The 12,808-nt window shown below is 35.9% G+C and overlaps 1 protein-coding gene across 1 annotated transcript in view; it reads left to right on the forward strand.

The window, feature by feature from the left end:
* Positions 1-1,084: 1,084 nt before the first annotated feature.
* The window catches only part of LOC149796719 (inverted formin-2-like), a 120,808-nt gene continuing 109,084 nt past the window's right edge, over positions 1,085-12,808 (forward strand). Inside the window, exons 1-2 of the mRNA XM_089961359.1 lie at positions 1,085-1,272; positions 2,669-3,832. Coding sequence (XP_089817485.1) covers positions 2,674-3,832 — 1,159 coding nt within the window. The 5' untranslated portion in view covers positions 1,085-1,272; positions 2,669-2,673. The remainder of the gene's footprint in view (positions 1,273-2,668; positions 3,833-12,808) is intronic.

The following is a 12,808-nucleotide window of genomic DNA, read 5'->3' on the forward strand; positions in this document are numbered from 1 at the left end:
AATCACATTTCCGTGTTTCCGTAACTCTTGTTTGTCAGTGGAAAAAAATATTTTTGATCTTGCTGGTACATCAGTCTTGTTTTAATATAGAGTTTAATATTCTTGCATGGGGCTCCCAGAACATTAAAATATGAAAAACGTAAGTGTTTCTAGAAAGGTATAGCTCTGACTTTCAAAGTAGTCCAAACTCATATTCTGGTCTAGTAATATTTACGTTTGGTTTGTAATGCTATTATATCCTTTTATGAGACGATAACACACACACACACACACACACACTGAAAAGTTAACTATCAGTAGTCCAGGACTATCAAATTATTTCCTACAATACAAATTCTTTCGAATAAAAGATTGAAAATCTAATTCATTATTTTGCTTTGTTAATTTAAAGTGAAATTATGGTGTGTTAAGCATGTCAAGTGGCGGGAGTAGGAACATCCGCTGTCTTTTCAAAAAAGTATCATGTATGGACTTTACGGGAATAGCCAAGCGCTGTTCCCATTGTAGTCGCCTGGTTGTATTTTTTTTTTTTTTTTTTTTTTATGTTTCCGAATGTGCCAATGTAATGTGCGATTATAGTCACGAAATTGTCTGGCAGAAAGTTTGAACATAAAGATGCCGAAATTAGAAACCACACTTAAAAGTATTTGTCAACAATGAGATTTGCAACAATATTAGGCTGATACTTACGTTTTTGTTTTTGTTTGTTTGTATTTTGATTTTTTTTTAAAATATGGACCTCTATTTATTATTATAAAGTCATATGCAATGAAAATGATTAAATTTTAGTCCGAAATAAATTTTGGCTCTCAAGACATTTTATGACGATACGGCCATATTGAATGTGTCAGTCAGTTTAGTACTGAGCGAACAATACATAAACGAGTATTAAGGAACGAATTTGCATGTGGGAACAAAAGGACGAAAAGAAGCTAAAGTTCATTGAAACTTTCAATTTTGTTTTGGATTTTAACTTGTCTCCGTAACGAATGAAGACAAGAGGCCGGAAATCCCATTTCCTATTGCTGTATCCGTATCGAATCGGCCTCATAATTATAGTGACTTTTATATCACGGGGTTGGGATATTGAAAGCAAAAGTAGTTTTTCATCAATGCATATATAATCCTGGTGTCTTCTTATGAGTTCTGTGAAAGTTATGCTATTAACCTTTGCTGTGAATTCCCGATGACAGACTCATTTTGGAAGTTAATGTAACATTGGAGTTTCCAGTTCACCATTTGTACGAGCTTAACCCTTTTTACACTGTACAGGTATTTATTACATTTTATAGAAACGTCTAAATTTCATTCGTCTGTATAACTTAATAATATAAATCGCTGTGCCCTTTTCCTTGTCTCCGTCTTGTCAAAGTCAGTATTTTATGAACCTTATTAATTAATTTTGGAAGTCAAACACGGTTTTAAAGTTTATATATATATATATATATATATATATATATATATATATATATATATATATATATATATATATATAAAGAGAGAGAGTCTTCTGTTAATTTAGTTGCAACCTCCACCGCTAAGAAAGTATACAGGCATTTCCTAGTTCATTTGTAAAGTTTCTCCTGTGATACAATTTCATGCCTGCCTTACATCGATGTGGATTCACTTTGTTGAAATCTGACATTGTAAATTTCGATTTATAACTGTCAATATGTATGTATGTATGTATGTATGTATGTGTGTGTGTGTGTGTGTGTGTGTGTAATAAATTTGAAAGGAAAACAGTATTAATTCAGTATCTGAATTAATATAGTTCGAACCATACGGTGTATCTTTCAAATAATGGTTGGAACAAAGTTCAAATGATACTGTGTAAGAGTCTCAGCCGTTATATTATCTTCATAATGGGTACAATGTTACACGATCGAATCTGGTAATAGAGATTCGTATTGTACATTAGGGTGTACTAAGGAACCACTATCTAACTACATACATGCTTTAACCAGTTTATAGTTGGACGATATCCATTCAAAATAGGTTGTTACTGATGGGAATATACGTACATTAATAGTGGTATGTCGAATTGTTGTGACGGAGGATAATTTACAGCCATTGCCAGTGTCTTTACATATTATAAAACAAATATGTACGCAAAGTAATTGACCTAGCCTTAACCTAAGATTTAGAGTTAACTGACCACGTTTTAACCTTAAATTTAGGGGTAATTGACTAAGTCTTTACCTTAGATTTAGTTTATATTTGTGGCCTGGAAACTTGAAACCTCAACAGCCTACCTCCTCTTTTTCAAAGTTAAAACTATGTAACCATATGCAAGACTAGAGTCTATATCTGCATCGGGAATTTCATATGTAGCATTAAATTGACTATTTTTGGGTCACTACTACTACGTATTCTTCTTCTTCTTCTTCTTCTTCTTCTTATTATTATTATTATAAAGAGGCGGAGGAAGAGGATCTGGAGGAGTCAGCCTGTAGCGAACTCCCCCATGTAACACAATTGAGCAGTATGGATTCGCAAGTCTTTACGCTTGGCTGGATCATTCCGTTATCTATATCAATAAATAGTGTACATTATCAACTTTTTCGCCCACAGTGGCATGTGAAGAATTCCCTGTTTGCAGTTTAGTTCCTCATCAGATTGTGTGTTGTATTTAAATATTTTATACGTTGGTCATTTTTATTTTTAGGGACCATGGCAAGTTTTCGGAAAGGAAAGAAAGTGAATGCCTCGTCGGGTAAAGAAAAGCGTTCCAGAGGTAAATTTAAATTTTTTTGTGGGTTGTTTGACCGCGGATCAGAAGAGGAAAGTCTGAATCCTCCCTTTGAGTTCGATATGGGAAAGGCGGAATCAAAAAGAATTCAAGTGGTAGATAAGACACCGGATGTGGCTTTTAGTAATGTACCGGGTCAACAAGCGCAGGGAGAAAACTGGAAAACTGAGGGCTTAAAAAGTGCTCCTGAACAAATAGGAGAAGCGAAGACAAAACGTCTGGATGATCAATGTAAAATGAAGGCTGAGACTAATGGATTGTCTGCAGATGATGTGACAGTAGAAGAATCTGATATTTTGGCAGAGCAGCAGAAATCTGTAGGTAAATTACAACTTGTAAAACAGCTCGGTTTTGATACAGAAGATAATGTTAATTATACTGATAAGTCAGCTGTCAATAAAAACAAAAAAACGGAAGTAGATGGCGCGGAGAATAACTCCAGGGATAATGCGATCCATAGCCACATTGAATCTGATGAGGAAGAGAAGGTACGAGACATCTCCAAAACGGAAGAGCAAGACTTTTCAGTTATCTATGTTGCCAGTACAAATAATATTTGCGAAGTGCGAGACAAGACAGGTCAATTAGATTCCTCTGACACTGACGATGAGAAGTCTGAACAGTCTAACTCTTCCTATACTTCATGTGACGATAGTGTGGCGTCAGAGGGCGTAGATTGCGTGGATGGTGAAGACGCAACAAAAGGTAAAAATCCTCCGAAGAAAGGGATAATCAGTCTGCAAAGTAAGCTTTCGGACGCTGTGCTTAAGCAGAAGCTGGATGACTGCACGGCTGAGTACTTTGTACAAATACTGAATTCTCCCAGCGCTAAAATATTCGCTGCTTTGCGGACAAAACTGAGAAAAAACAACCAGGACTGGAATCAAGAATTCTTGGAGCTTCATGGATTCGACTGTTTGTTCAACTACGTCGATGTCGTTGGACAAAGAAAAGTTACGCAACTCTCGGACGCTATGCTGCTGTTGGAATGCGTAGAATGTATCAAGGCACTGATGAATTCCAAGATCGGCATGCAATATCTCGTACAGCATGACAACTACGTATCAAAACTTACGAAAGGTAGGTAAACGCCCCGTTTTTCTAATTAAAATATTTCTTTACGATCTTTTGAATATCACAATGTTTTAAAGAGTGATCCTTTTATCTCTCTAGACAGTGATGCCACCATTTTTAATTCATTTTTCATAATGATATTTATATTAATAAGTAATTAATCGTCTGGAAGAATTCATTTATATTTTGCAGAATAATGTTTTCAAGTTCGGATTCAGTCCAGCTATTATTCTACAAAATATTGTTTTCTTCCATTACTATAGATGGTTACCTTTTTTTTTTTTTACCTCGTACAGCCAGCTGAACCTTTATTTCTCCACCCGCTATATGAAAATCCCACCAAATGCACATTTCATAATCTCTGTGTAGCTTTGTGAAGAACTGTGTTTAAAATAAGTTGAGAGGGTGTTTTACATCATCTTCCAGCGTGTGCAGTTTGAAAAGAAAAAGATGTGCTTTACCAAGCGTTTCCTAGATATAGATTTCTTTGTTTTAACCTGTCGATCCAAGCTTTTCTTTAACTCAAATTCATTTGTTTTAGCTTGTCGATCCAAGCGTAATTGTAAACCCGAGTCTAATCTTCATATTAATCTGTTCCGCATTTGTTGTATTGTTTTTTTAAAAAAAACAAATATTTTGATAAAGAACCTAGACTAGAAATGGTTTCGAATGGGATGTTCCAAGATGGCGATTGAACGAGAACGATGACAGAAATACCATCAGATCAGGTTTCTAGAATGATGAAAGATTACATTTTATTTGAGAGGAGCCAGGGTACTTTAGACTGAAGTTGAGACCGACGGATGTACATTTGTAAACCAGCCACAGACCAAGCCAGGAATTACGATGTGTCTCTGAGACGTTTTACCTCAATGACTTCGGCATGACATAACCTTTCATGTGTTGATGCATCTGTAACACCAATCAAGCAAGCAGTTGGATGACTCGAGAATTAATTGGACTTGAGCGCAAAGACATCAAGATGTCTTACTAAGCTCCAGTCTAAATCTCAGATGGCAATTTCAATAGACGTTTTCTGGTATAGGTGCCATGACTTGAGGTATCTTCAGTTTGTAACCAATCACATTTCATAAATCATCAGTTTTGGTTTGTATTGCCTTATTTATTTGCAAGTCTTCGCTGCTAAACCTTCAAGTCTTCACTACTAAATATCGAGTCATTCAAATGAACCGAATGTGAACGTAGGGAATCCTACATCATAGTCAGGTTTAGTGCTGAAGCAAATAAATCCGAGACCTTTTTATAATTTGAGTCTTAGTCCGGCTGGATTCTCTCTCTCTCTCTCTCTCTCTCACACACACACACACACACACACACACACACAATCAGAGCAGATATATGTCAAAACTGAAAATCAGAACTTCCCTGACATGATCTTAAGTACCATATGTGTTTTGGCTACGGAATCTTATAACTAAAAATAATACTCGCCATCTCTCGGAGTTGCATTTTATGCAGTATTTTTAAGGATTTTTTTATTTGAAATCATCTGATCACGAGCTTCCACTGCCGTGTGCTTGTGTTGGTATTGAACGGCATATCAAAACATGAAAGGATCTAGTATGATGTGGCAACTAGAATAAAGTACCTTGGCAAGTGACACAACACACAACACCCTGGCTGACTCGCCCTGGTCTGGGCAGGGTGGAAACCTACATTTTACTGGTCTCAGTTCAGGGAGATGTACCTCTTATCCTTCACAGCCTAAAGCCACGGATACATTTGATGAAAACGTTTAAAAAGAATAGAAGTAGGAATTGTGAGGATTATAAAAAAAAGTACAGCCATCACTCAATTTCAAATCCTTACAGTCTTTATCAATACTAATTGCAGTAATTATTAGTTGTTAATACGCAGATGAACTGCAAAATGTTTAAACAATATACGTATCCAAGAAGGAATTGGTTGTACAATGAACCATACTACACAGCCTCAGAGGTGACATAAATTTTGTCCCTTTGCAAAGTTTAACGGTCGTTCGCGATAAGAAGCTGCTACACTTAAAAGACCCAATGAAATATGCAACAGAAAGAATTAAAAGGTGTAAATATTTTAGAATTAGTTGCAAGAAAAAATTAAAAGGTGTAAATATTTTAGAATTAGTTGCAAGAAAGAATTAAAAGGTGTAAAATATTTTAGAATTAGTTGCAAGAAAGAATTAAAAGGTGTAAATATTTTAGAATTAATTGCAAGAAAGAATTAAAAGGTGTAAATATTTTAGAATTAGTTGCAAGAAAGAATTAAAAGGTGTAAATATTTTAGAATTAGCTGCAAGAAAGAATTAAAAGGTGTAAATATTTTAGAATTAGTTGCAAGAAAGAATTAAAAGGTGTAAATATTTTAGAATTAGTTGCAAGAAAAAATTAAAGGTGTAAATATTTTAGAATTAGTTGCAAGAAAGAATTAAAAGGTGTAAATATTTTAGAATTAGTTGCAAGAAAGAATTAAAAGGTGTAAATATTTTAGAATTAGTTGCACATTAGACATAAAGTTTAACACTATGACTAATACTGTACTTTATTTTACCAATATTCCTCGAATCTAATATATAATATTCGCCCAACATCCCATATCTTTTAACCCCCTCCCTCTTATGGTTTTAGAATCAAAAGTCCTCAGGGATATAAACAAAATGCATAAAACGTAGTTATTTCATTCATTAATTTATAAGTTCTAACCTGGCAATCGACAGGGGGTCCCAAACACTGACAACTTTTTGGCGTTTCGAATCAAACGGGAGTATGTTAAGTAACACGGTCGCCATATTTGCATGTTAGAGCCTATATTTTCAGGCAACAGATGCGATGTTGTTCACCGTCGTTGATAATGTCAATAATTCTGGAAAATTTTGGAGTTGCAGCTCTTGAATACATGTATACGAGAGTTCCTCCTGTATATTTGTTCAGTGTTTCGAAATATCAAAACTAGGCATCGCAAATACTAAAATGGACTGTTGTAGAAAGCAGAAAACGACAGTGATCAATCTGCCAGCTTATTAACATCGCGATATTCCGTTTGCTTTAAAATTCCAATAAGTAGACAGTGTTGGGGACCCTTTGGAGACAGTCTGGTTAGAACTTAAAAATCAGTGATTGAAATAACTACGTTTTATGCATTTTGTTTACATTCTTTATTATTTTCGTTTTTAAGTTCGGGGGAGGGTACAAACAAACAAGAGAGTGTGCAAATGCTATGAACTTTACTCCGATTAATCGAAGCATGTAATGCACGAAGAGCACGTTCGGTCGTCATGGCGGAACGTCAGTTCATGTAAATGCACAAAGAGCACGTTCGGTCGTCATGGCGGAACTGTCAGTTCATGTATACGTCTCGGACATCATCAGTCATCTTAAAAGTCCTAGTTCTAGATTCATTCCTAGCGAGTCCAAAAATAAAAATGACGTTTCATAAGTAGCTTGCTCACAAAAATAATCAAGATCTAAATTATAACTGAATCTCCAGATTTGTCCACATTTAATTCGAGGAATCGGTTTCTCAACTGCGAGTCACTTGTAGTTCACACTTTATCCAAGGAATGAAACTTATATAATCCAGCTTCTTGTTGACATAGTTACGTAAGAGTTACGCACCTTTCCCTATGCTGCTACATCTTGTATCACACCGATCATTCAGGACTCAACGGTACTAATTCAGTTCTCATATCAACCTTTGGAAACACCGTATTAATAAAAATTCAGTAACTTCAACTTTCTGAATGATCACGATCGAACCTATATTGATTAGTTTAAAATTATCTGTGATGCAATCTTCTTTGTACAAAAAATAGATAAATACCCATGCATCCCCGAGACGCGGTAGTTTGTTTGATCAACATGTGTTTGATATACGGGTTATCAATTCAGTACCAGAATAATCAGGCTCGAATTCAGGGGTGGGCAAAATAAGGCCCGCAGGGCGAATCCGACCCGTGACGAGGTTTCATCCGTTAGTTTACATCATAGTATATGGCTTTAAAAAAACACTTCTTCGGCCCGCGCCCTTGAGGAAGTTTCCCATTCCTGTTGCAAATGTCAGTAACGAGTTTTCCAAGTCAAGTCTTTTAAAGTACTGAAATTCCATTTAAGAAAGTATACATATTTTTCATTTACAAATAGGATAGGCTCTCAAATTTTTTTTTTACTAAAATTTTATTTTTCATTTGTAAAAATAATGTAGTTCTGTTTACTAGAACTCGTACTTTTTCCTGAAAATAGTTTGACCTTGATTGATCATTTCTGTGACCTGGTCCCGACCTCAACAAGTTCTTTTTTTATTTATTTGTATTGTGGGAGTAATAAGAGTGAGATCGAGGCTGTATTGGATACGTTACCTTAGGCTTGTAAATAATTTTTAGTGAAGTAAACAACTTTAAAAAAAAAATATTCTTAGAGTAAAATGATTTGCTTTTATCAAGGTCATAATAGGGTTATTTGATCTTTTTTAGATATGTAAACATGATCACGTGATCCTCTAAATCGTAATTCAGGCATTTCCGAAATTGCGCTTTAGTCAGTGTTAATACATGATGCTTAGAGAGAATTTAGTCAGCCTGGGCTTAAAAATGTCAAGTCGTTTCGTTCTGTTGAAGCAAGGTTTTGAGTTAGATGTTAAGTTTTCTTCAGATTATTTGGATTGAAAAGGATTAATTCTTTTTTCCTGGAAATATATGTTTGCTCATACAGAATTCTTGAACAAAGAAATTCCTTACAAATTTTATTTGGATTTCCAAAACCGGAGGATTTTTTATTGTGTTTTACAAGGAACTGTAGACAACCACACTGTACTGCATACAGATACGTCATCAACTTCCATCTTGGATTCTTCGTCGGGAATCGAACTTGAAATCATTAGAACATTTCAATATTAGGACTTCTATATAAAAAAATCGTGGATTATTCTTGGATTATTTTTGGATTTGATTCTTAAAACCGTAAGTTCTTATTTTTGTCATTAATTTTGAAGTATTTTTCCAGGGAAATGAATTATTTATTAAATTTTTCAAAGTTCGTTGTTTTCACTCCTTCTTGTGTTGCTGTTTATTCGAGCCTACACACGTAACATAAGATATTTTCAACCAGTCATGGCCAGTCCACCCATGTATAATCGGTTTTATCTTCATTTTTAGACTGGTTGCTATTCTTCCATATAATTCGTGACATGAATCCTTCAAAAAGTGTGTGCTGTACTTGAATTTAGTTCGCGTGTATGATGTACAGAGACAATCTGCATCATCACTGTCGTTCGTAGATATTTTAAACATATATATTGCCAGTCTGATTTAAATCAGATTGTACTGCCTTAATAAATCAAGGAAAGAGATCAAACACAAGTTATCACATGTATAGCCAATAACATCGTACAAAATAGTATGCACGATATTTTGCAGAGTGAACTACTTATTGACTTTTTTGTTGTTGTCTTATATGAAGTTTTCAAGTGAATCTTACGTCAAGAAAGAAAATAATAACAATATTTATATAAATTGTAAAACGGTAGTAACAAGAAAGATGCATAATAAAAAACACAAAGAAACAAAGTTATTGTGTTAATAACAATATTTAGTAATGGTATAAAAGTTCCGTAGCTATTGCTCTGTTTGAAATAGTTTCATTCCAGAATTCATGTTTTGTTTTCCTGACATTATCTCAGCTTTAAAAATGATTCCTTCATTAAATGTATTTCCGTGTTCCCTGCATCATTCTGAATCACCCTGGTGGAGGGGAAGATATTTCGTAATTATCTATTTATCCTACAATAATGCCTTGTTTGCCTAAGTGTTAAAGTTTTCTTTTGTTGGTATAATGATAATTCAGTGGTTGTCATGGTATCATATAATCGGCATACATAAAATGGTAGTTATGGTATCATGTAATCGGCATTCTTCAGTTGTAGTTATGGGGGCGCTCTGCATATATGATTTTCAGAGGGAGCGACAAGTGTAAGGTGAAGTTGTTTGCATTTGCAACATGTACATTTGAGAGAATGTAGGCATACTTCTCTTACTTTTATGTACTGTGGCCGAAATTTCTTTGATATTGTATTTGTGGAAATTGTACACGATTTAAGCACAGAGCTAACCAAAAGGACGGATACCATTGTAAGACGATAACCGGTTTGCATTTCGGATTTATAACAACACTTTTGATGGTGATACAAATACAGTGTTTAATGATAAACGACTTGAATGAGAAAAGAATTATGATTAATACGTGCGTGTATTAGATCCAAATATTGGACAAATTAACATAATCCGCACGAACCTAATAAAGCAACAAAGGAAAATAAAAATAAACGACCTTACACAGTACAAAAACAAAGGTGAATGATTCACAGTAATTTCACACGACGAAAAGAATGATGTGTTTTACTCAAATAGTAAAAAATGTGGTACTTTACTCATATAGTAAAATTTATTCACTCAAACAGTGAAAAATAAAGTATTTTACTCAAATAGTAAAATGATGAAAACAAAGGGAAAGATATACAAAATATCTTTACAATCCCTAAAACTGAGTATTACAAACCCCCAAATTAGCCCACGGCTACAGATTACATATATGGAGTTACACACTCCGTCTCCAGCACACTTGGCTACCAGTCACACTGGTCAATCAAGCAGTCAGTATTCCAGTGAGTTGCCGACCACCATTCAATTCCTTGGTCAATCAGGCAATCAGCCCACCAATCGGTTATCAACGCCCGATTACCTGCTACTCGACCAGCAACACTGTTAAATCAGCTCTACGGCTGCTAAGGCTCAGCTTTACAGCTACTATGGTCAGCTTATTTGGTTAGCTCTACAGCTGGTACCAAGTCGTTTCCGATCAGCTCTACAGCTGCGACTCCGATCAGCTGAAAACACATCTAACACCGTGTAATATGCATGACACGAGCATAAGTAGTATATGGGGATACTAGAACGTCAATGGGACTTAGCATTAAAAACACCCCCTGGGAACATATAGCGTCAAGGGAAATTAACATGGGAATAGGGACTGTATAGCGGCAAAGGAATTTAAACAGGGTGGGACTGTATAGCGTCAAGGGAAATTGAACATGGGAAAAATTGCTGGGTCACTCTAGGGACAAGGGGAATTGAACATGGGAATAGAGTGTGGGTCTGTCTAGGGACTAGGGGAATTTAACATATGGAAATTGAACATGGTGGGTCTGTATAGCGTCAAGGGGAATTGAACGTGGTGGGATTGTCTAGGGACAATGATGGTAGAGGGTCAAACACAACAGAGACAGAAACATACATACACTAGTACAAGCGTGAGATTTATATATAAAGCATTACCAAGACCTGAAATCTTGCTGGGGTGTTCAAAAATTTGCATAATTGTAATGATGCTATAAATAGCTATAATCAAGGAAATGCTCAACGACAAAATGGATGTGACTAAAATGACGAAATTGTCCCAGAATTTAAAGGAAAATAAACATATCCCCGAAAATTAAGTTACAGCGGTTTAGACTCAAATGGATAAAATTAGTAACTACTTACAATATCAACTTGTGTGACGATCGTGGATAAATACCTATGTATCTATAATCAGCTGAAATTCCTATGAAATCCCACTATCTATTTATAGCTCCAACTTGTGGGTTATTCCTTTGGAAAATCCCACTATCTTTTTATAGCCTCAGCTTGAGTGACGTTCCTGTTTATGAACTCTAGTATATATGTATAGCTACAAAATGTGGAAATCCCCAAGTCCATATTTATAGTCTCAAAATTTCCAGCGTCAGTGACGTCACTGTACTGAACACTAGGGGATAAATGGCAACAGTGTTGCAAGTGGGTGACCTGAATACGCGCTACTGTAGGTAGGTAGGTAGAGTGTATCTGATAGGGATAAAGTGAGTTTTATAGGGACAAACACAGACCAATACACACACACAACATACGCGCGCAGACACACGCACACACACACACGCACACACACAGAGGGAAGAAGAAAAAACAAACCCCAAATATACTATCAACACAGAGGGGAGATAATACAAACCCCAAATAAACTATCCACACAAACGTACGCGAACGCATACAAACCCCAAATAAACTATCCACACAAACGTACGCGAACGCATACAAACCCCACATATGCTATCCATACAAACGTACGCGAACGCATACAAACCCCAAATATACTATCCATACAAACGTACGCGAACGCATACAAACCCCAAATATACTATCCACACAAACGTACGCAAACGCATAAAAACCCCAAATATACTATCCACACAACGTCGCTAACGCATACAAACCCCAAATATACTATCCACACTCGGGAGGAAGAAGAAAAAAACAACCAAATATACGATCTACACGACGTACGCGAACACACACACACACACACACACACACACACACACACACACACACACAGGGAAGAGGAAAAAACAAACCCCAAATATACTATCAACACAGAAGGGAGATAATACAAACCCCAAATAAACTATCCACACAAACGTACGCGAACGCATACAAACCCCAAATATACTATCCATACAAACGTACGCGAACGCATACAAACCCCAAATATACTATCCATACAAACGTACGTGAACGCATACAAACCCCACATATACTATCCACACTCGGGAGGAAGAAGAAAAAAACAACCAAATATACGATCTACACAACATACGCGAACACACACACACACACACACCACACACCACACACACACACACACACACACACACGCACACCACAGAGGGAAGAAGAAAACCATTATACACTATCCACACGGAGTGAAGAAATAACCCTTTATATATACTATCAACAGAGAGTGAAGAAAATAACCCATTATATTCCATCAACACAGAGTGAAGAAGAAACAGTTTTTTGAAAGCACCTAAGCCCTCACCTGCAATGACCAACTCTGCCAAACACCTACACCCCACCCCACCCCCCACTCCCAACACTACAAAACCCATTTAACCCGTTAT

This window comes from Sinohyriopsis cumingii, chromosome 6, assembly GCF_028554795.1.
Source record: "Sinohyriopsis cumingii isolate HCF-2022 chromosome 6, ASM2855479v2, whole genome shotgun sequence".
In the NCBI taxonomy this organism is placed as follows: Eukaryota; Metazoa; Mollusca; class Bivalvia; order Unionida; family Unionidae; genus Sinohyriopsis; species Sinohyriopsis cumingii.